General features: G+C 45.3%; 1 protein-coding gene across 7 annotated transcripts in view; it reads left to right on the forward strand.

Annotated features, from left to right (window-relative positions):
- ANKRD17 (ankyrin repeat domain 17) overlaps positions 1-22606 on the forward strand; it is a 102242-nt gene extending 79636 nt beyond the window's left edge. For 6 of the 7 annotated variants that reach the window (XM_083582296.1, XM_083582297.1, XM_083582301.1 and 3 more), the window contains 14 exons: positions 1139-1314; positions 1969-2131; positions 3387-3482; positions 4471-4587; positions 6111-6282; positions 8254-8701; positions 10232-10387; positions 11451-11600; positions 13144-14795; positions 17214-17411; positions 18547-18798; positions 19575-19753; positions 20975-21139; positions 22022-22606. In XM_083582296.1, coding sequence (XP_083438422.1) covers positions 1139-1314; positions 1969-2131; positions 3387-3482; positions 4471-4587; positions 6111-6282; positions 8254-8701; positions 10232-10387; positions 11451-11600; positions 13144-14795; positions 17214-17411; positions 18547-18798; positions 19575-19753; positions 20975-21139; positions 22022-22081 — 3984 coding nt within the window. In that variant the 3' untranslated portion in view covers positions 22082-22606. The remainder of the gene's footprint in view (positions 1-1138; positions 1315-1968; positions 2132-3386; positions 3483-4470; positions 4588-6110; positions 6283-8253; positions 8702-10231; positions 10388-11450; positions 11601-13143; positions 14796-17213; positions 17412-18546; positions 18799-19574; positions 19754-20974; positions 21140-22021) is intronic. The other variant, XM_083582298.1, reaches the window with a different exon arrangement.
- Positions 22607-24126: the final 1520 nt, after the last annotated feature.

Genomic DNA, 24126 nt, shown 5'->3' on the forward strand with positions numbered 1-24126 from the left:
GGTTTACAGTGGTACCTCGGGTTAAGTACTTAATTCGTTCCGGAGGTCCGTTCTTAACCTGAAACTGTTTTTAACCTGAAGCACCACTTTAGCTGCTGCCGCGCTGCTGGAGCCCGATTTCTGTTCTTATCCTGAAGCAAAGTTCTTAACCTGAAGCACTATTTCTGGGTTAGCGGAGTGTGTAACCTGAAGCGTATGTAACCCGAGGTACCACTGTACTAGGCAAAATCCTAACATGGAAAAATGGGACAGAATATTTTCAGGCAAATTTCAGGAGTTGATGCTGGCTCTAGCTCCCTGGCCTGTGTTTCTTCTCTTAAGCCTTTCCTCAAGACCCACAGACTTGCCTTAAGCAGCCCCAGGGAAGTTGGGGTTGCCCCAGTAGTTATCTCAGATTATCGATGGCCCTTTCTGGAGTTGGTATCCATCCATTTGAGGAGCACATGTGGTGTGTAGTCCTTTGCTTCTGTTTTAAATCATCACTATGGAAGATAAAACAGGTTTGATGTGGATGAGGGGGTGAGTTTTAAAAAGTAAGTAAAAGGAGGGAGTTTTTTATTCCCAACACATTCTATTTGGTGAGAAGTGGAATGGGTATAAAGTGATGAATCTGTTGGCTCTCTCTTCATTCAGCTGTTAATAGTTGAATATTCCATGCAGTAGAGTGTGCCTGATAATAAACATACCTGAAGGAGCGTCTCCACCCCCATCGTTCTGCCCGGACACTGAGGTCCAGTGCAAAAGGGCCTTCTGGCGGTTCCCTTGCTGCGAGAAGCCAAGTTACAGGGAACCAGGCAGAGGGCCTTCTCGGTGGTGGCACCCGCCCTGTGGAACGCCCTCCCACCAGATGTCAAAGAGAAAAACAACTACCAGACTTTTAGAAGACATCTGAAGGCAGCCCTGTTTAGGGAAGCTTTTAATGTTTAACGGACTATTGTATTTTAATATTTTTTTGGAAGCCGACCAGAGTGGCTGGGGAAACCCAGCCAGATGGGCGGGGTATAAATAATAAATTATTATAATAATATTATTATTATTGTGCATTAACAGTGGTCACTGATACTCTATAAGCCAGAAATGATTGTTGCCTTCTTGCAGCCATAGATTTTCACACGTTTCTAATGTATTCTTAACCTAGACCGGCCTGACACCCTTAATGGAAGCTGCCTCTGGTGGATACGCAGAAGTGGGCAGAGTTCTTCTAGACAAAGGTGCAGATGTAAATGCTCCGCCAGTCCCTTCTTCAAGAGACACAGCTCTGACCATTGCAGCAGACAAAGGGCATTACAAGTTCTGTGAGCTGCTTATTAGCAGGTACCATATTTGATACGATTTGAAGGGGAGGATCAAGAGGCCTAGGTTACAAAGAATGTCGCTGGCTCTAGGATCCTGATACGCTATCTATGGGTGTTTACTAATGAGTTTCGTTGCGCCCACACAGAAGTTGCACTTATAAGAGTAGAAGAGTTGGTCTGATGAGAAAGTTTTGATTGGTGAATTTTTCAGGAAACAACTGTGTGTGCTTTAAATTGTGGATCCTCATTGAAGGTCTGGCATAAATGTTCCATTCCTGAGTGGCAATTCCATAATTGCAATTCCAGAGGCACTACTGTAGATGAAAGCAGGAAATTCTAGTTCTGATGTGGCACTACAAGTCCTCCTATGGGAGTTGCGCGTTGACAGCATTACATTTTCATTATATAGGAAGAAAATAGCATCTGTTAAGATAGAAGGTGTGCAGATGCCAGGAGTTCATGTTTCAGAAATGAACTATTTCAGAGTTGTTTAGAAATGGTTTTATGAAGAGCAGGTGATGTTCTCTAGAAGTGCTGTCCCTCCAACTTCCACCACCTTTCTAAAGCCAGTAGCAATAACCAGTCCTTCAGTTCAAATTTTTTGTGTGTGTGTTTTTTAATGGTAAAATATGCATTCAGTATTTTCATCAGGCTTTTTGATTTTTTTTTGTAGGGGAGCTCACATCGATGTCCGGAACAAAAAAGGAAATACTCCATTATGGCTTGCTGCAAACGGTGGTCATTTAGATGTTGTCCAGTTGCTAGTGCAAGCTGGAGCAGATGTAGATGCTGCTGATAACAGAAAGATAACCCCGCTGATGGCAGCCTTTCGAAAGGTAGAGTGAAAGCTTTTGCCTTGCTTCTTTTTAACCCTCTTGATAAAAAAGAACTAATTGGTTGCAGTATGAATTCGGAAATATAACTGCATCACCCACACAGTGCGTGGCAGAAATTTAATAAATGGACTGCTACACTTCCCATAGCGTACGGCTTTCAGGGGGGAGACTTATATAACCGTTGCAAAAAACAACATATTGGCAGTGTGTGCAATATTGCAATTGAATAAGCTGCCCTCTCTGCTTTTCTGTATCTCAGAGTATTTTCAAATGCCTTGCTTTATTAAAGAAAACGGGAGTTTTTCCTTCCCTAGCTTCACAGATTGGCAATTTTTGTATGCTTCTGAGCTTCTGCTGCATTGGGGAATTGAGGTTGCTGCAGTTACTCTTTTCACTGAATTGTCTTTTATAGTTTTGTTACCGTATTTTTTGCACCATAGGACGCACTTTTCCCCACCTAAAAAGCAAGGGAAAATGTGTGTGCGTCCTATGGAGCGAATGCAGGGGGGAGGCAGGCGGGAAAAGCCCCCAAGAGCTGCACACAAGCTCCGTGCGCTCTTGCGGGCTTTTCCACAGGAGGGAGACGGGACTGACTAGCCGCATCAGTCCCTTCTCCCACCTCCCAGAAAAGCCAGGAGAAGCCGCGATCTCTTTAAAGGAGTTGCACGGCTTCTGCCGGTTTTGCGGGAGGTGGGTGAATCCCCCCACCTCCCAGTGAAGCCAGGAAAGCCCTGCGCAGCGTCTCCCGGCAAGGAGAGGCTGCACGGGGCTATGGATTCTTTAGCCCCACGCAGCCTCTCCTGGGAGGGAGAGGCTGCACGGGGCTAAAGGGGAAGCCAAAACAGCGAGCGGGATCTATCCCACTTGCTGCTTTGGCTTGCTCCATAGCTGCTCGCAACCCCTCCGGCAAGGAGAGGCTGCACGGGGCTATGGAGTCTTTAGCCCCACGCAGCCTCTCCTGGCAAGGAGAGGCTGCACAGGGCTAAAGGGGAAGCCAAAACAGCGAGCGGGATCCATCCTGCTCGCTGCCTTGGCTTGTGCCATAGCCGCGCGCAACCCCTCCGGCAGGGAGAGGTTGTGCGCAGCCTGTACGCTGCACTTTGGGGCTGGGGGGGGAATTTTTTTTCTTGATTTCCCCCCCTAAAAACTGGGTGCGCCCTATGGTGCGAAAAATACGGTATTTCACTTAAATGCATTTCAATGTGCAGCCTGCCTTCATGTGAAAGGGACTAATGCTGGAAACCTTCATTTTTAGGGTCATGTGAAAGTTGTACGCTACCTGGTAAAAGAAGTCAACCAGTTCCCGTCAGATTCAGAATGTATGAGATACATAGCAACAGTTACTGACAAGGTAAGAATAATTTCCTGCTCAAGTTACTCAGCAAAACTTTGGTAAAACAAGTGTTTCCCAATAAGCTGATGAATACATCATAAGTGCTTATGAAAACCTTGCACATCTCAACCCTGAACAGCATTGGACAGACTCTTTTTCTCTGACTTTACACTCCCAATTCAGTTGTATGGCTTTATTCAAGAGCACACTATGTTTTAGTGTGTTTAAATATTTAACCTTCCTAATCCCAAAGTATGTTACACAATTAAATACCAGACCAAAGTTACCATTATTAAATTTCTATGCCACCCTTCATCCGAGGATTCCAGGAAAGTTTACAGTATAAAAACACAAAAATACAAAACAATAACACCCCCCCCCAATTTAAAAGGTTGTCAATAGTTTGACAAAGGTTAGCCAAAGGTTGCAAAGCTCCTCTCCCTTCCCACTTTTTCTTATTATATTCATATCTGGTCTCAGCATAAAAACTCCTTTCCTTGGTTCCAGTGCCTATATACAGTCTTTTTTCCCAACCAAACTTTTTTTTCAAAACTAGAGCACTTCTGAATCCTGTTTTGCCATTTGGAATCGCTTGACTCCCACTCTGGAGAATTCTGTCCCTGCGGCATTTGCCATTCCACACAACCTTCCCAAAGCAATTACAACCCTTTCGCTTTTACTGGCAGAATAAAATCCCTCTCACAATGTGCTCTCTTGTTTGTCTCCTCTGCAGCCATCTCTCCATTCTTATACGAGGAGACACAGCATATCCATAGTCATTAGCAGTTCGGCCCCTTTAATGCCACAGGAGCCTTTCAATCCATTCCTTTCATTTCTGCCCTCTTGCCTGTTCGTTAAGCAGCCTCCCTTCCTTTGCAGATCACAATGAGCCCCTCACGCTCCCTGTCATTTCCCTTATTGCAGTATTTGAGGCTGGTACATCCATTATTTGTTCAACTGCTTGTGCCAATTCAGAAATGATGTTCTTTTTGCATTGTCATCGCAGGAAATGCTGAAGAAGTGCCACCTCTGTATAGAATCAATTGTTCAAGCCAAAGACAGGCAGGCTGCTGAAGCAAACAAGAATGCAAGCATTCTTTTAGAGGAGTTGGATTTGGAGAAGGTAAGTAACGCTGCAAGTTCAGATTTCCACTTTAAAACACTTTATAGGCTGGTTTTCTGTAGTTGCTCAAGGCAGGGCATGCAAGAATAGGGGGGAAAATAGTCATCAAAAAATACTCCTTATGGTGGAGTTGAGGAACCCCCCTACTGTAGGGTTACCAGACGTCCCCGTTTCCCGGGGACAGGCCCCGGATTTGCGAAAAAGTCCCCGGACAAATTCCATCCCTGGAATGTCCCTGGAATTCATCTGATGTCCCCGGGAAACGCAGCAGTCTCAGCAGCCCGCAGCAGTTGGCTCTGGCTGGCTTCAGGAGCTGCTTGGAAGTCCCTATATGATGGTGGTGCAGGGGCTCTAAGATGCAGCTTCTGGGCTGCCCACCTTCCCTGACCCCAGCAGTTAAGCTGTGAAGGGAGGTTTCATGCGGCCTATCGGAGCAGCTACCTAACTCCTACTTGCGTGCAAGCAGGAGCGGGGCGGGGGTGTCTCAGCTGTGAAGGGAGGCTTCACGCTGCCTATCAGAGCTTGTGTGCAAGCAGGAGGGGGCAGGGATCTCTCAGTTAGGCAAGGGGAAGCCCCCTTCCCAGCTGAGGGATCCCTGCCGCCTCCTGCTTGCACGCAAGTAGGAATGGGATTGGGGCTGCTCTGATGGGAAGGGAGCCTAGCCGCTGCCGCTGCTCTCGGCCCTCCTCCATCTTCCATGCCTGACCCATCGTGCCACCGCTGCCCCACCACCACCGAAGAACTCAGGGGCTGCCCAGGCTCATGGAGAAAGGAGATAGAAGCCTCGGAGGATGGGGAAACGTGGCGGTTGAGGTCAAGGCGGCGGCCGCCTCTCTGCCACCGCCATCACTTCAGCATTAACGTCCTGAACGTGTAGTATTTACTTGTTTAATTAATTAAAGGGTCCCAGATTCATTGAAAAAAATCTGGTAACCTTACCCTACTCTCTCCCTGAAAAGGAAAAGTTGCCAAAATGTTTAATTCCCAGCTGAAATAATCACCCTGTGGGGCCAGAGGTTCAACCTCCTCCATGAGTGGAAAGCCTTTATGTTCAAACTTGAGAGCCTCTTCCAATAGAATCACAGAACTGTAGAGTTGGAAGGGACCACGGGGGTCATCTAGTCCAACCCCCTGCAATGCAGGAATCTTTTGCCCAATGTGGGTCTCGAGAACCCACAACCTTCAGATTAAAAGTCTCATGCTTTACCACTCGAGCAATCCCAGCTTCTGTGGCTCAAAGTGGGCTCATTGATAGACAGCTTGCCCACAAAATTAGATTCAAGGCCATATGATTTCCCCTCTGCTGGCTTCCACTTGGTCTGGATGCAGGATGATCAGTTTAGCCACTTCACCTTGGGCCTGTGACAGTAGACTTGGTCAAGTTTCTCTTCCCACTATCAGCTGAGACTGGTGAACAGCATCCAGTCTCTTCCTAACGCTAAGCTGTACAGCCTTATCTGCCCAAGGTGCAGTTTCCTTTTGGCAGTTTCCTTTCATCGCTGTTGAATGAATTTGACTTGCAGCTACGGGAAGAAAGCAGAAGGCTGGCATTAGCTGCTAAAAGAGAGAAAAGAAAGGAGAAGAGAAGGAAGAAAAAGGAAGAGCAAAGGAGGAAGCTGGAAGAAATAGAGGCAAAAAACAAAGAGAATTTTGAACTGCAAGCTGCTCAAGAAAAGGAAAAACTAAAAGCTGAAGGTAGGTATTTGATTTGTGTCCCATGGGCTCAGAGCAGGTTTCAGCAGTTGTCTAAAAAACACAAAAGATGGCTGTTCTTCCATTTTCAGCATCTCTCCTCTGAAACACAACCGAATGTTAAATCATTAAATCCTGTTAGCTTGAATATATTCAATTGGAAATAATTACAAATTATTGAAGAAAATAGGATAGATCAGTGTTAAAATCATGGGATAAAGATAAATGGCAGTCAAGTTACATAGTTTATCTGCTGAAACTAGATTTTTCCTTTCAACCGTCATAGTAAGCATTTCACTAGGGGAGGGTTTTTTGTTTGTTGGTTTTGCAAAGTACTACCACTCTTGACAAGGGACGCAGGTGGCGCTGTGGGTTAAACCACAGAGCCTAGGACTTGCTGATCAGAAGGTCGGCAGTTCGAATCCCCACGACGGGGTGAGCTCCCGTTGCTCGGTCCCTGCTCCTGCCAACCTAGCAGTTCGAAAGCACATCAAAGTGCAAGTAGATCAACAGGTACCGCTCCGGCAGGAAGGTAAACGGCATTTCTGTGCGCTGCTCTGGTTCGCCAGAAGCGGCTTAGTCATGCTGGCCACATGACCCGGAAGCTGTACGCCGGCTCCCTCCCAATAAAGCGAGATGAGCACCGCAACCCCAGAGTCGGCCACGACTGGACCTAATAGTCAGGGGTACTTTTACCTTTACCTTTTACCACTCTTGACACGTGCAGTGGCGGAAACATTGCCTTTCATGAGCTTTTGGATAAACCACCTGGTTGGGGATCCAATGAGCTACTTAGGTTCAAGCAAAGAGATTGAGTTCCCGTTGGGGCATTTGGCTACCTTGTGAGCAGCTGATCCTCGAAATCATCTGTCTAATTCTGATCGAACCTCTCTCTAAACAGCAGTTTGCCGCAAGGCACTCAAAGTTGTTGCTTGAAGTAAAATAAGTGTGGAGACTCCTTGAACTTGTGGAAGTTGTTTCATGATTCTTTGGATCCTGGTTTTGAAGAGGTTGCATACAAAGGCCAATAGGCAGAACATGATAGGCATTTCTTCACTGTTCAGTCCTAATTATAGTTGGTTCTCAACTTGCATATTAGTATATAAGCATTTATTATAAAAACAAGAGACTCGTGGCATAATAAATACACATTTATTATGTCACAAATTTATCAGATGGACAAAATAATGTCCTGAGTTGCCATAATAAATTTGTGCCATGAGACTTTTTGAGTTGTTGTTGTCTGCTGAAAGCAACTAACATGGCTATGCCTCTGGAAAGTATCCGTTAGAGCAGGCATAGGCAAACTTGGCCCTCCAGATATTTTGGGACTACAACTCCCATCATCCCTGACCACTGGTCCTGTCAGCTGGGGATGATGGGAGTTGTAGTCCCACAACATCTGGAGGGCCGAGTTTGCCTATGCCTGCCTTAGAGCATATCAAAGTAGGAATCAGCCTTTCTCAATTGCAAATGCTTAACTAAAATTGCTTATGTGAATACATTGTGGTTTATTCCAATATGTCATTATCCACCTATGCAAATAACCATTTGTGCCCATATAAGCATGTTTCTAACGGAGAGTATTTGGAATCCCCTTATCCCAGGCCATTCAGATATGACTGTCCACTTGTAAACCTTTTCCATAGGTTGTTCTGAGAGCTTAATCTTTCCAAACCCTCTTCATGTGGAAAGCCAATAAAGTTATTATATCAATCAGTCCCTAAACCCAGGTGTTCCAGTTCCCTGGATATTTGCAAATTACAATGGTATTAATTTAAACTGCTTTTTGAAATTGTGTGTGTGTGTGTGTTAGGCCATATGCACAAGGTAAATAGGTTTGAAATACGACGGATGTTTGTGCTGTATAAGTGACTTGCATTGATCTTCATGGGCCAGTAGCATAGTAAAAACCTGTTCAGGCAAGATGATTACTGTGGACTTTAGTCAATTCTTCTTCTCGTTCTCAATTAGATGAGCCAGGGATCCTAACAGAACCACCCAGTGCTACCACAACGACCACCATAGGTATATCTGCAACATGGACAACTTTGGCAGGTTCTCATGGCAAAAGAAACAATACTGTCACTACGAGCAGCTCTAAGAGGAAAAGCAGGAGAAACAAAATTGGCCAGGATACTGTTCAGATCATCTTTGATGATCAGCTCCCCATCTCCTATTCTCAACCAGAGAAAATAAATGGCGAATCCAAAAGCAGCAGTACCAGTGAAAGTGGTGATAGTGACAACATGAGGATTTCCAGCTGTAGTGATGAAAGCAGCAATAGTAACAGCAGCCACAAGAGTGACAGTCTTTCTTCCACAGCAGTCACTAATGCTCAGAGCAACAAGAAGCAGCCGTCGGTGCTGGTCACTTTCCCAAAAGAAGAGCGAAAAGCAGTTTCTGGGAAATCTTCAGTCAAGTAAGCTACTTTAGCTTTTGCACAAACACAAACAAGTTGTAATCTCATCTCTTGGGATGTTCTCAACGCTTCCATCTTCTTCCCCCAGTGTTACTTCATGGACCAGAACTGTGAAATTATTATTTACCGTATTTTTCGCTCTATAAGACTCACCTTTTCCCTCCTAAAAAGTAAGGGGAAATGTGTGTGCGTCTTATGGAGCAAATGCAGGCTGCGCAGCTGTCCCAGAAGCCAGAACAGCAAGGGGGATTGTTGTGCAGCGATCCCTCTCACTGTTCTAGCTTCTGGCTTAGCCCCTCAGTCTCTTCCCCCACCTCCCGGAAAAGCCCCCCAAAGCCGTGCTCCCTTTAAAGGGCCGTGTGGAGCGTGTGTGCGGCTCTTGGGGGCTTTTCCCCAAGGAGGGAGAAGGGCAGCCCGTCAGTGATGGGCTGCCCTTCTCGGGGAAAAGCCTGCAAGCGCCACACACGCTCCATGTGGCTCATGAAAGGGAGCTCTGAGCAGAGCCTGGGATGCATACAGGCTCTGCTCAGCGCTTCCTTTAAAGAATTTTCCCCCCCCTTGCATTCCCCCTCTAAAAACTAGGTGCATCTTATGGCCAGGTGCGTCTTATGGGGTGAAAAATACGGTACTTTTTATTTTGTTGAAAAATCTTCTGCCTTTCTACCAACTTTTGGTACTCAAATTGGTTTACCAGAATTATTAAGAACAAACCAGAATATACGATGCCAGTAGAACTGATCGTGAAGCAGCAGATAAATAGCATAATCAATAGCTATTTGAGCAGCCAAACTAATTTGGCTTAGTTCTGAGTTGCTTAATTGGAGACCATAGTAACAGAAGACCAAAATCATAGGTGGGAGATTTTCGAGATCCTATCCCCACAGCAGAATCACAGCAGCTGAAAATCGGGCTACATTCAAACATTGAAATCAAAAGAGTGCTGTCACAGTTTTCACATCCTAGACTATCCAAGTGCATGCACCTTTTCCCCTTTAAGATTTTACTTCTGCCTTCAGACGGCCCATATCTGCTGATGAAGAGGGAAAGGCCCAATTTTGAGTTAGATTGTGATGAAGGTAGCGTTCAGCTGTATTCCACCGCTTGTGTTTTTACATATGAATGGACTTTGATTATCAGTTGCTAGGTGCATTTCAAGCTATGGTTTGCATGAAATGCAAGTGGAAAACTTTCTTATGTCTTGCTAGTCTAGATTGCTTTGGTGCTGTTCTTCGTCTGCCTCATATTTCCCCCACTGTGAATCTTGGGATACTGAGATTCATCCTCATTTATATCCAAATGTCTTTTATTCTAAAGAGGCTTACAAACAAAAGCAAGCAAACAAAAGCCAAGTGTACTTTGTCTATGATTGATTAGTTTACTTTTTAGCATGGTGTTAAATTTAATATTCTAATACTAAAGATGTTATTAAAAGGCTAAACAAGAGTCTCTGCATTTGTCTTTTACGGTTTTCTCATAAGAGTTAAGTTAACAAGCACTCTTTTCTCCTCCCCTCCCCCTTTCCTCTGAAAGGTTGTCAGAAGTTATTAGTGAAGTAACTGGCAATTCCTTATCTACTTGCACAAAACCTTCTCCATCGCCGCTGTCTTCTCCTAATGGAAAATTGACCTTAGCTAGCCCTAAGCGTGGTCAGAAGAGGGAGGAAGGGTGGAAGGAGGTTGTAAGAAGGTAAGTCCAATTCCGTGATGGTGGTAATTGCCAGTGATTCTCTACTTCATCCATCCACCCACCACTAGTCCCTGTTTTGAATATTTTACTTTAAACCATGCTTTGCATTGCCGGCAAAATTAGTCATGGTATGGCCGTTTCATTCCTTGGTCCTTGGAAGTCTGTAACTTCCAAGAGATAGCATTAGAGCCTGTTTTCGGTGCCAGCACCTGAGAAGCAGGATATGAATACACTCCCCATGCTAGTGTCTTCCTGTTTTCTGTTTCTCTTTCTCCTCTCTCGTCAGCTTTTTGTGTAGACTCGGGACACTTTCACAGCGACAACTATTAGCAAAGTGCTTCAGTGCTTTGTTTCAGCCAAAGCTTTCTAACCACAGTCTCCAAAGGCCATGTACAGGGGACCCTCCGGATACGAATTAAATTCGTTCCAGGGGTCCGTACTTAAACTGAAAAGTCCGTAACTGGAGGTGCTGCTTCTGCGCACATGCATGGCATGATCGAGTGCTTCTGTGCGCATGCGCACAGCAAAACCTGGAAATATACACTTCTGGGTTTGCTAAGTTCGCAACCCAAAAATTACATATCCAGAGCGGTATGTAACTCGAGGATCCACTGTATTAGCTTTTCTCTTTTTACATTTGAAAGATCGATGGACAGGAGAATGTCTCATAAGAATGCTTTTCTTCTCCACTAAATATCTATAGGGTGAATTCCATTGATGTCTTGCTTGCGCAATGGGACTTCCAGTTTCTCTCTTTTGCCCTCCAGCCCCCAGAGCGGATTTGGTGGGGTGCAGGGGACTAAAGGGGAGAGGAGAGAAAGAAGCCCAGTTGTGCAAGCAGACACCTGCCTGTGCTACGTTGGATTGCATCCATAGCCAGCCTTTTGGGCCTCTTTGACTTCAGGCATGGCATACATGTTACAAAGCTTACAAGCCGCTGGCGCATCTCATTGCATCATACATACTTGCTTCCAACCATTCGTTACCAAACTTTTAAATATGATACAAGTATACTATACTAAATCTGTTCTACCTGATTGCCGTAATTTTCTCTGTCTCTTAGATCAAAGAAGGTTTCTGTTCCATCAACTGTCATTTCCAGAGTAATTGGAAGAGGTGGTTGCAACATCAACGCTATCCGAGAGTTTACTGGCGCGCATATAGACATTGATAAGCAGAAAGACAAAACGGGGGACAGAATCATAACAATAAGGTAAATTCCTATCCAGGCACTGTTTACCTTAAGTTACTGAATTGGTTTGGAGGACTTCGTATTTAATTTGCCATTCAGTTTCTATAGGAAACAGATTTCAAACTAATTTCTGTTAGATGGACATTTATTTATTTATTTTATACAGTTTATGCACTGCTTCAATTTATATACTGCTTGATTACTTTAAAAACAAACAAACAACCCAACAACTTCAAAGCAGTAAACATACATGGGACTTGTATGAATCAGAATGTCTCAGTGATTCCTTACCCTCCAGCAGGGTTGCTCCTGTTCAGAACTCCAGTAATAATAATAATAATAATAATAATAATAATTAATAATAATTTTTATTTATACCCCGCCCTCCCCAGCCAAGGCCGGGCTCAGGGCGGCTAACAACCAATAATAAAAACGAGTTGAACGAATACAACTTAAAAACAAGATTAAAATACATTAAAACAATTAAAATGCAGCCAGCCATTCATATTCTCTCCCAAGATTCTATAAGTCTGTCAGGCCCATTTATTCTCCCCACCCACTTAGTCTGCTTTTTCCTATTCCACCTGTTTTGTAGCTTCTGGAGGCCACTGAGCATGCTCAGTCCTCCTCAAGCTTTTCAATTTTATTTTATTTTTTACCTCAGATATATGCTGACACCCCACTTTTGTTTCTCAGAGGCCCCGTTGCAGCTGAAACATTAGCATTTTAAAAATGGAATCAGTCCGGGCTGCGCCAAACCACCTAACCTTGCTGTCCGAGGGAACGGTTGTGTATTCAACCATTGCATCATAAAACCGTTAAATTTCATTCATGCGAAGGTTTTTACACTTAATGCATTTTTCTAAAAATAATAATAATAAATAATAATAATAAATTTTTATTTATACCCCGCCCTCCCCAGCCAAGACTGGGCTCAGGGCGGCTAACAACCAGTAATAAAAACAAGTTGATTAAAATACAATTTAAAAGATTAAGATACAACATTGAAACATTAGGATGCAGCCTCTTCACAGGAGGAGAAAGGAAGAAGAAAGAGGGGGAGAGAATCAAACTGATTCTCAGCCAAAGGCCAGGTGGAACAACTCTGTCTTACAGGCCCTGCGGAAAGAAATCAGATCCCGCAGGGTCCTGGTCTCATGAGACAGAGCGTTCCCCCAGGCTGGAGACAGTGTTGAAAAGGCCCTGGCTCTGGTTGAGGCTAATCTAACTTCCTTAGGGCCCGGGACCTCTAGGGTGTTGCTATTTATGGACCTTAAGGTCCTCCGTAGGGAATACCGGGAGAGGCGGTCCCGTAGGTACGAGGGTCCTTGGCCGGAAAAGGGGAAATATTTCTTATTACGCTTATCCACGAATGAAGAAATGGTCTTCATGCATTTATTCCCGAAGGATGCGTTTAGACCTGAAGGAGAGCTCAAGTCAGTAGAGCATGACTCTTAATCTCATGGTTTGACCCCCATGTTGGCCAAGAGATTGCAGGGGTTGGGCTGGACTAGATGCCCCTCGGGGTCCCTTCCCACTCTACAATTCTATTATTCTCTTGCAGGGGAGGCACGGAATCAACAAGACAAGCAACACAGCTCATCAACGCTCTGATCAAGGATCCCGACAAAGAAATCGACGAACTCATTCCAAAGAACCGCTTGAGAAGCTCTGCGGCCTATCCCAAAACGGGGGCGCACGCCAGCCCCACGACTACCCACAGCTCCGTCGCTGGGAGCAAGGTGACCACCGTCGCAATCTCCTCCTCGTCTCAGATGGCCACAGCGCTTTCCGTGCCTGTCCTCCCTTCGGCACCGGCGCATAAAGCAGTCAAGAACCCGGTGAATAACGTGCGGCCTGGGTTTCCAGTTTCTCTGCCGCTGGCCTACCCTCCTCCCCAGTTTGCACACGCGCTGCTGGCTGCTCAGACTTTCCAGCAGATCCGTCCGCCGAGGTTACCCATGACCCACTTTGGGGGGACTTTCCCGCCGGCTCAGTCCACCTGGGGTCCTTTCCCCGTTCGGCCCCTGAGCCCCGCAAAAGCTACTAACTCACCTAAGCCTCACACGGTGCCTCGCCATAACAGTCAGAACAGCAGCGGTTCTCAGGTGAATTCGGCGGGTTCGTCGGCTCCCAGCCCAACGGCCGCCACAAGTCCGGCCGTGTCTGCTGCGCCTGTTCCTCCTGCAAATGGCAGCCCCAGCTCCCCTTCCGTCCGAAGGCAGCTCTTTGTCACCGTGGTCAAGACATCCAGCACCACCACCACCGCCATTGCAACCACGGCCAGCAACAACAGCACAACGCCCACCAACGCCACCTACCCTTTTCCTACCGCCAAAGAGCACCACCCTGTGTCGTCCGCTTCCTCCCCTTCACCGCCAGCCCAGCCAGCCCGGGTTTCCAGAAGCAGCCCTTCAGAATGTGTCGCGAGTTCTCCCAGCAAAGGGGTGCCCTCCTCGGACCAGGAAGTCAGTGGCCCCCCAGCAGCGGAAGCAGCAAATCTGACCAGCAACAGGCAGGCGAATAGCGGCTCTGCTGGGATTCCGTCGGAGCATCTTGCTCAGCCGCAGACGCTCGGGTCTGTTTCCCAGGAGGCAAGGCCACCTCTGCAGCAGCCTCAGGTCCCGTCACAAGATCCGCGAATGGCTGTGCCTCCAAACTTAGCAACTGCGAGTTCCGCTGCCCCGGTAGTTGCGCCTGCTAGTACGCCAGCGAACTATCTCTTGCCTCAGGCATCGGCGGGATCTGCTCAGCCGTCTCCGCCAGCGAAAATGGAAAGCCCCGCGATCAGGCTGCCATCCCATGGGGCGAACCCCGTGCACAAGAATTCCGCTCCCGTTCAGAGTTCTTCGGTTGCCGTCCTCAATATCAGCCACATCAAAAGACCCCACAGTGTTCCTTCTTCAGTGCAACTTCCTTCTACCTTAAGTACGCAAAGTGTCTCTCAGAATTCTGTCCATCCGGCAAACAAGCCCATGGCTCCCAATTTCAGCGCTGCTTTGCCGTTTGGGCCCTTCAGCACACTGTTTGAGAACGGCCCGGCCTCTGCTCACGCCTTCTGGGGTGGATCTGTCTTGTCGTCTCAGGCAGCGCCGGAATCCATTCTGTCTGGGAAGTCTCCATTTCTGCCAAACTCGGATCCATTGCACCCGTTAGATACTTCCAAAGCCCCAGGTTTTAGGCCCCCACTTCAGAGACCAGCTCCGAGTCCCTCAGGTGAATAGTTATTTATATTCCGCAAGGATAAAGTGATCTTCGGGTCTGATTGCTTCATCTGTGTGTGTGCAGTTGGGCAGGGTGGTGGTGGTGGTTTGGGGGTTTGCCCCAACATGCATATCTTTACACTTAACCCTTGAGCCTCGCCTGCTGTTTTGCTGTCCATTCATTGTCTTGGTTTCATTGGTAAATTTGGTCACATCGCTGCTGACTCTAGTCCAGTTATGAACAAGTTAAATAGCACCAGTCCCAGTTCTGATCCTTGGGAGATTTCCATGCTTCCCTTTTCTCTTTCCATTACCAGTTACTAATCCATAGGAAAATCACGAAGTTCTAAATTTATTTAGGGGTCCTTGGTAAGGGATTTTGTCAAAAGCTTTTTGAAAATCCAGGTATATAATGTTGACTGGATCACATCTATTCATATGCATGTTAACATTCTCAAAGTAAAAGATTGGCATGGTAGAACTTCCCTTTATACCAGGCATGCTGTGATTCTTCCCCAGAAAGGCTTGTTGTTCTGCAAGCTTCATGATTCATAAATGCAGTCATACCTCGGGTTGTGTAGCACATACTGGCATTCCACATGTGGTCCCTGGCTTCCTTCCTGCACATGTCAGGGTTGGTACTAGCAGCAGCTGAGGAGCAGGCGTATTGCGATTCCTGAGATACCATCATTTGCCCCCCCTGCCAAGCTGACTGGTGACAGGTACTTAAGATTTTTTCCCAGCACCAGTCAGCAAGACACTGGGAGTATTGCAATATCAACATGCCAGAATGAGAAGCTTTAGCTTCCTCGTCTCTGCTTGCTGAGATGGTAGGAAAGGCTGTACATTCATACCTCGGGTTACAGACGCTTCAGGTTGCATTTTTTTGGGTTACGGACACGCTGAAACCCAGAAGTACCGGAACAGGTTACTTCCAGGTTTCGGCAGTTGCGCAGAAGCGCTAAATCGTGCTTTCCGCATGCGCAGAAGCGCCGAATTGCAACCTGCGCATGCACAGACATGCCGTTGCGGGTTGCAAATGTGCATCCTGCATGGATCATGTTCCCAACCCGAGCGTCCACTGTAATGATTTATTTCCCCCCAATTTAACCAAAACAGTTGCTAGGTTAACCGACACAGAATTTTGGATGCCAACTGGAGCAGGCGACTTGTTTGCAATCTGTCAGTTTCCCCTAGAACTTGCCATGTCACTTCTTTTTGATTCAGTTCTTCAGATGCTAGATTTTGATCCGGACATAGGATCCCATTGAGGATTATCTGCAGTGAAAATAGATGGAGGAGTGAATTGGGAGATTGTACAAGCATTCTTTGCATCTTACAAGAATAGATTCAGGTTGTGCAGTCTCCTATCTATACTCCTTCATGGCCAGAATGCAGTTGCCACATTCCAGCATAGTCCCTTCTCTTGGTTGAAAGACGGGGTGAGCTCTGTAGACCAGAGTAGCCCAGTTTGGGGGGGGGGGAGAAGCCCTGGTCACCTGGAGACCCTTGAGGTTCCCATCTTCTTCTGACTTTCGATTTCCCCTGCACCCCTACTTTTTTCCAACCCTTTAAAATCATCCCTTCCCTCTCTACAAACTTCCGAAGTCAAAGATGCATTTTTATTTTTGTAGGGAATCTGGGATGGAATTCTCAGAGTCAGCTGCTCTGTACATAGCTGGCAGGCTTGGCATAGAAAATTTATCTCCACTTCTTCCGACTGGACAGCAAGGGCACATCAGTCCAACGACCTGGCTGCTGAGTGGTTCTCTCTCCTGTAGCCCAGCTGGAAACAGGAGCACCCCTTGCTCTACTGCCCTTTCCCCCCATGTCTGCCATGCAAACATTATGACAGATGCCTTGATTTTGGCTTGCATAAGATATTTTCTCCAAAACATAGGCAGTTTTTTATACTTTATAGAGCAACTCAATACTGGCAAAAGAGGCTTCGGTGTAGAATGAATGGGGAAAACAAACGGAAATGGATGTGAATTAAAAATGAGAACAAAATTATAACCCATTGGTGCTATGCTTCATGAGAGGATAAGGCAGATGTTTTATTTGTTTGAAAGTATGCTGGAGGTTTAATTTCCAAAGAGGTGATTTTAAATGTGTGTTACTGAGCATCTTGTTTAATTTCAAATAGAATCACTGATCCATTGAGATATATCTGAATGGTCAAACCATAAGAATACAGTATTATAAGGAAGCACATAGTCTCAGGAATCAGTGCCATAAAAACATAGGCTACAGAAAAGCTGTCTGGAACAAATTAGTTTTCCTGGCTCCATAGAAGAGAATCATAACTATTTTAGTCCGAACTGGAAGCAAACTGTACAAGATGCAAAAGTTAAGCTCCTTCCCTACACCCCCTGCTTTGAATGCTGCTATTTTCCCAGAAAGTACTGACGTTTTGCACATCATTCTATAGGTATTGTCAGTATGGATTCACCATATGGTTCTGTAACACCACCTTCTGCGCACTTGGGTACCTTTGCCTCGAACCTTTCAAGCAGTCAAGTATATGCACCAGGAACAGCCCTTGGGGGAGCACCGGCAGCTGCTAATTTTAACAGACAGCATTTTTCTCCACTGAACCTATTGCCTCCATGTTCCTCTGCATCAAATGGTAAGCTGTTAAAAAAAGAAACAACCGCACTGTTTTGTTGCTGTAATAAAACTCTGGGTGTTCCAACTTCTGAATTGGATGACGCAGGGAAGAGTGGGATGGTGGTTGTTGTTGTTGTTGTTATTATTATTATTATTATTATTATTATTATTATTATTATTTTATTAAATTTTGTGTGTATCACCCTTCATCCAAAAATCACAGGGCAGTTCACAACATAAAAACACAAAATGAGAACACAAAATGCATAATAAACAAAAAGACACTAATAGCCCCCCCCCAACACATTTAAAAGGCCGTAGAATTTTAATCAGCCAAAGTCCTGATTGTACAGAAATGTTTTTGCCTGGTGTCTAAATATATGTAATGAAGCCTCCTTGGGGAAAGCATTCCACAAGCGGGGGGCCACCACAGAAAAGGCCCTGTTCTCATGTTGCCACCCTCCTGACCTCTTGTGAAGAAGGGCCTGAGATGCTTACTGCAGGGTCCGGGTCAGTTAAGAATAATAATAATAATAATAATAATAATAATAATAATAATAATAAAAAAATAATAATAACAACATTGCAGATCTGATGTGCAAACCCAGGCTCATGAATTTCTCTCCAAACAAACCTTGAGCAGTATTCAAGTTCTCGGCTTACTACTCCTGATTTGTTTGCAGGAAACAAACTAGAAACATCACAACAAGCCAGACTCTGCCTTGTTTTCAAGCAGCAGCAGTAGAGCAGAGAGAGCGTTTCGTCAAGTGTGTACAGCACACTGAGCATTCACATTAAACCACAGTTCATTTTTAACTGTGGCTTAATATGACTTGCAAAAAGGACCGTTATATCCTAAATAATCATTTTTTTAATATATTGAGTTCTGATAACTTTGACAGTGATTTTTGCAACTGACCAAGATTCATTCCATTGTACGTTGATTATAGAAAGCCAGTTATAAAAGGTTTAAACTACTGGCTCAATGTGGCATAAACCTCTAGTAGGCTGTTTATAGCTAATGCTGTTTTAACAAGTCATGAAATTTCCTGAGCTTGCATTGCTACTTCTGCTGAGACTGCTGTAGAGAGAGTATTTTTTTAATGCAGTCATATTGCCTTATGCAACTCGTTTAAATATTTGTTTTCTTCTAGAACCACCTGCTCAGCCAGTGTCTGCTGGAGTTCGAGCACCATCTCCAACCCCTTCCTCTGTTTCCCTGGGGTCAGAAAAACCCAACAATGTCTCTCAGGACAGAAAGGTCCCTGTCCCAATTGGAACAGAGCGTTCTGCGCGTATCAGACAAACTGGAACGTCTACACCCTCTGTTATAGGGAGCAACTTGGCCACTCCAGTGGGGCACAGTGGTATATGGTCTTTTGAAGGGATAGGAGGAAACCAAGCTGGTATGTATTGCCCCTGAACAGCCATACATTTTTATCATCTTCTGATTTTCTATTAGAGGAGAGCTAAGACAATTGATTGGGTAAAGGTAAAGGTACTCCTGACCGTTAGGTCCAGTCGCGGACAACTCTGGGATTGCGCACACATCTTGCTCTAGGGAGCTGACGTTTGTCCGCAGACAGCTTCCGGGACATATGGCCAGCATGACTGAGCCACTTCTGGCGAAACCAGAGCAGCGCATGGAAACACTGTTTACCTTCCCACCAGAGTGGTACCTATTTATCTACTTGCATTTGACGTGCTTTCGAACTGCTAGGTTGGCAGGAGCTGGGACCGAACAACGGGAGCTCACCCATTGCGGGGATTCGAACCGCCAACCTTCCGATCGGCAAGCCCTAGGCTCTGTGGTTTAGACCACAGCGCCACCCGCATCCTAATTATCCTAAAAAGACAATTGATTAGGACAACTTAAAATGCAGAAATAACATTCCCACTACAAATGGTAGCCTTGACAAACCTGCATTGCAGCATGGTTCATGAATTGACTAATTTAAAGTTCACAAATGATTTAATCCTGCTTTAAGAACATAATTTCTTTTTAGTCTCACCATGAAGCTGCCACTAAGTATACCTTACCTTTCCGATGACCAGTCTGACTCTGGACTTCTTGTTTAGATGGTTCTGCCAAGTGTTCAGGACGCTAACTGCTACTACCACAACAGAATAATTTAGGTTAAAGCGTGCTACTAACGGGTAATACCCACTTCTTTCTTGCCAGATAAAGTAGATTGGTGTCACAGTGGAATGGGGAACCATATGATTCACAGACCAATGTCTGATCCAGGTGTATTCTCGCAACATCAAACAATGGAGAGAGACAGCACAGGAATTGTAACTCCTTCCGGTACATTCCATCAGCATGTCCCTGCTGGATACATGGACTTCCCTAAAGTTGGGGTAACGATCCAAATGTTACTGTTTTTTTGCTAGAAACTCAGACATAGAAGCTTTATAATATGCATACCCTGTTTAAAAGCTACATCACACTTTGCTTTTTGTATCGGAGCTTGCATTACCTTTGTCATTCCTTTTTAGTAGTTTTTGGTGGGCCTTGTATTATAAACCTCTTTATAGCCAGAGGGTGAGCAAATATCAATTTGCCTGACTGTTCCTAGTTACTTCCTTAAATTGACCAGGAGCAGCACTAGAGGTTCCTGGGAGCCACATTTGGGTCACCTTTACACACACAGAACTATTAATTCAAAACGTTTACCGTATTTTTTGCTCTATAAGACTCACTTTTCCCCTACTAAAAAGTAAGGGGAAATGCGTGTGCGTCTTATGGAGTGAATGCAGGCTGTGCAGCTATCACAGAAGCCAGAAAAGCAAGAGGGATTGCTGCTTTCACTGCACAGCAATCCCTCTTGCTGTTCTGGCTTCTGAGATTCAGAATATTTTTTTTCTTGTTTTCCTCCTCCAAAAACTAGGTGTGTCTTGTGGTCTGATGCGTCTTATAGAGCGAAAAATACGGTGCCGTATTTTCGCTCCATAAGACACACTTTTTCCCTCCTAAAAAGTAAGGGGAAATGTATGTGCGTCTTATGGAGCGAATGCAGGGGGAGGCAGGCAGGAAAAGCCCCCAAGAGCCACACACAAGCTCTGCGTGGCTCTGGGGGGCTTTTCCCCAGGAGGGAGAAGGGACTGATGCGGCCAGTCAGTCCCTTCTCCCTCCTCGTAGAAAAGCCCGCAGGAGCCGCACATTCCTTAAAGGGTGTGCGGCTCCTGTGGGCTTTTGCGGGAGGTGGGGGTATTGCCATAGCCGCGCGCAGCCCCTCCAGCTGGGAGAGGCTGCGTGTGGTTATTGCTTCTTTAGTCGAGCGTAGCCTCTCCCGGCTGGATCCATCACTCTCGCTGTCTTGGCTTCTCCCGGCTGAAGAGGTTGCACGAGGTTTCTTGATTTCCCCCTCTAAAGCCTAGGTGCGCCTTACGGTGCGAAAAATACGGTAATTCAAAATCATTTCGCAGAGAAGTTGTGAAACAAATTTATTTGGCAGATTATGTTGCTTTTATAATTGGGATGAAAACGCACACACTTTTCAAAATTTGAGAGATGAAATGATGTTTATTGTGACTGTAGAAATGTAAAGCATGATAAACTAGCTCTTTTCCCCCTTACAGGGCATGCCTTTCTCAGTGTATGGGAACGCAGTGATTCCTCCTGTCGCACCCATTGCAGATGGTACTGGGGGGCCGATATTCAATGGACCTCATGCTGCTGACCCATCTTGGAACTCACTTATAAAGATGGTTTCAAATTCCACAGAGAATAATGGCCCTCAGACGGTAAGCTCAGGGGTCGCGTAGTCACTTTCAAACTACAACATTACTATTCCACCTCCTTTTCCAAGTTAAAAGTGTTGATTGGCTGGGGAGGGGGGCTAGGTTTAACAGGAGAATTCCTGGATGCCGAGATCCAAGTTAGAGGCAAGTATTCTTTGGTGAAAGAACCCCAGCAGAGATTTAAAATGGCAAAATACGCAGCAAAGTAAAGCATGGAAATGTAGGCTGTTAGACCTTTAAAATATGCTCTTGTGAGTTCCAAAACTGCCAGTGTGGTGTAGTGGTTAAGAGCGGTAGTCTCGTTATCTGGGGAACTGGTTTCTTGTCTCCGCTCCTCCACATGCAGCTGCTGGGTGACCTTGGGCCAGTCACACTTCTCTGAAGTCTCTCAGCCCCACTCACCTCACAGAGTGTTTGTTGTGGGGGAGGAAGGGAAAGGAGAATGTTAGCCGCTTTGAGACTCCTTAGGGTAGTGATAAAGCGGGATATCAAATCCAAACTACTATTCTTCTTCTTCTTCTTCTTCTTCTTCTTCTTCTTCTTCTTCTTCTTCTTCTTCTTCTTCTTCTAATTCTTCTTCTTCTCCTCCTCCTCCTCCTCCTCCTCCTCCTCCTCCTCCTCCTCCTCCTTCTTCTTCTTCTTCTTCTTCTTCTATATTCCACTAAATGCCGAAATAGGCTTCTGAGCAGTTTACAAGTATAGTTGTACGCACGCTAAGATTATTTCACACATGGTTAAAAATAAAAGTAAATTGAGATACGTACAGTAGTTTGTCCTTGAAATACAGAGCCAGGCAGTATAAAACCCTATTGCAATCCATTTTTATACCTATATGAAACAGCTGGTTCTGCATAGCTTAACCCCAATGCTCCTCTTCTTCTTCAGGTATGGACTGGAACGTGGACACCCCATATGAACAGTGTGCATATGAACCAGCTGGGTTGAGCGGGGGAGGTCTCTTCGGATCGCCCAGAGATTTCCTTTCGGCTTGGAGGAGAATGCAAATGGCAGCACCGTTTTCCTCGTCTCTCAGATCATTCTTCTGATAGGTTGGACTGATGTAGGCTTTTGCAGAGGAGCGTACTAACTGACCCTTTTCTGTGAACATTGTGACTGCCCATTCCCTGCCGTCATATGGTTCCACTTAGCCTCTCTTAGTTTCATATTTCTTTCCCCTTTGATTATTATTAATTTTTGGGACATAACTTTCTGTTGAAGCTGTTCTTTGGCTGGTTGGTTTTTAGTACTGTAAGCTGCTTCTGGGCATACACAGAAATTTAGCAAAATTATGTAAACTTGATCTCGAAGTTTTAGAATGGCAAATAAATGTACAATTGTTTACATAACAGAAATGGCTACGCAGAAAGTAAATTTTTTCAGTATGTCAGGCTCTACTTAATGTGACAGATGTATCTACATATACAGCAGTCTGGATGTTTCCTTCATACATTAAACTATTAATAAGCATAACTTTTTTTTCTACTTGTGTAATTTTAAATACAGCATAAAATTGGGCATTATTTGTGGGGTGCCCCACAGTTTTATACTACGGAATTTGACATCGATTCAGTATTGTTTTGTTTAATTTTGTAACAGAAATATGAGGAATTAGTTCCCCCGCTCCTTTACAGACATCGAGCAACACAACACACGAACACAAATCTCTCATCTCAACTACGGTTTCTAAGCTATTTTTTTCCTTCCTCAATAAGCTTCGCTGTTCTTTTAAGTGATTTTGCAGCTCTGCAGAGATCTCCTCTAACTGATCTCCTCCGAAGGTGGGTTTATAAAGCCTGGTGAAGGATGCCCTAAGGTGTGTTTGAGCAAAGTCGTCCATTGCTTTCTCTTGTCATTCATCGTTGTTGCCATATGTCCTTTTACAGATAGCTCCCCCTGAAGGAGGAGGTGCATAGATTGGGTGTGCTCCTTGATCCCATTGCTGTCACTCGAGGCCCAAGTGGTCAACTGCAGCCTGGTGTAGCCTGGCCCCAGTGGTCCATGCTTTGATAACACAGGCTGGATTACTGCATAATGTATTATGTGTGGGGCTGCCCCTGCAAACTGTGCAGAAGCCACATCAGTTGGGAAAGAACTATATAAGCTGCGCATGTGCTAGCAAGCCCAATTCAAGGTACTGGTGGTTACCTAAACCACTCAGAGCCCAGATTTCAGAACAAGCGTCTCTTTCCATATCAACTTTCCTGTGTATTCAGATTGTCAGAGGAGACAATCTCTTCACTGTGTTCCATCCATAGGAGGACAACACTATGCATGCACAAAAGAGAGGGCCTTCTCGGTGGTGGCACCCCGACTTTCAAATTCTCCTGCAAGGGGTGGTAGCACCGACACAGTATTCTTTTTGGCAACACGTTCAAACAATTCTGTTTGCCCAGGCATTTAAAATGCTTGCTTTCAGCTGGCTGAATAGTTCTTTTCCTCTCGATTTTGTTGCTTTTCCCATTAATTTATGTCTTAATATTGCGTTGTGGATTTTAAATTCTTATGCGTCCTGCCCCTGAAATCTGTTTTGGATTCAAGTGAGTTTCATTAATTCTTTAAATAAATACAGTGAAGCGAGCAGCCGTGTATTCAACAACTTGCTGGGTAGCCATAAGCAACCAGGGATTCCATGCAGGTGAGTAAGGAGACTGGTGGACAAGGGACAGCTCTTTCTATTCCTCCCTCCACCTGTCCGCTTGGTTTCTGTGCTAGCCACAGAGGAAGGAAATCTCCTTCCTTCACCACAGCGTAGAGGTCAATCGAACTGGTGAAGGAGGGCTGGACACTTCTGATTTCTCCTGCATGTAAAGAAAGGCTTGGGGCAGATTGAGTGGACGAGACCCCAGGCTATTGTCCTCTTAGCAGGCTAGTGAAACGTTTTGCAGGCTAGCAACTTTTGAAGACTGGATGAGCATCATCTGCTAATAGAACTTCACTATCGGGCGTGTCCCAAATACAAGCATTCTTCAGAAGACCTTGGGCTACTATGC

This window comes from Podarcis filfolensis (assembly GCF_964270895.1).
Source record: "Podarcis filfolensis genome assembly, chromosome: 13".
Classification (NCBI taxonomy): Eukaryota; Metazoa; Chordata; class Lepidosauria; order Squamata; family Lacertidae; genus Podarcis; species Podarcis filfolensis.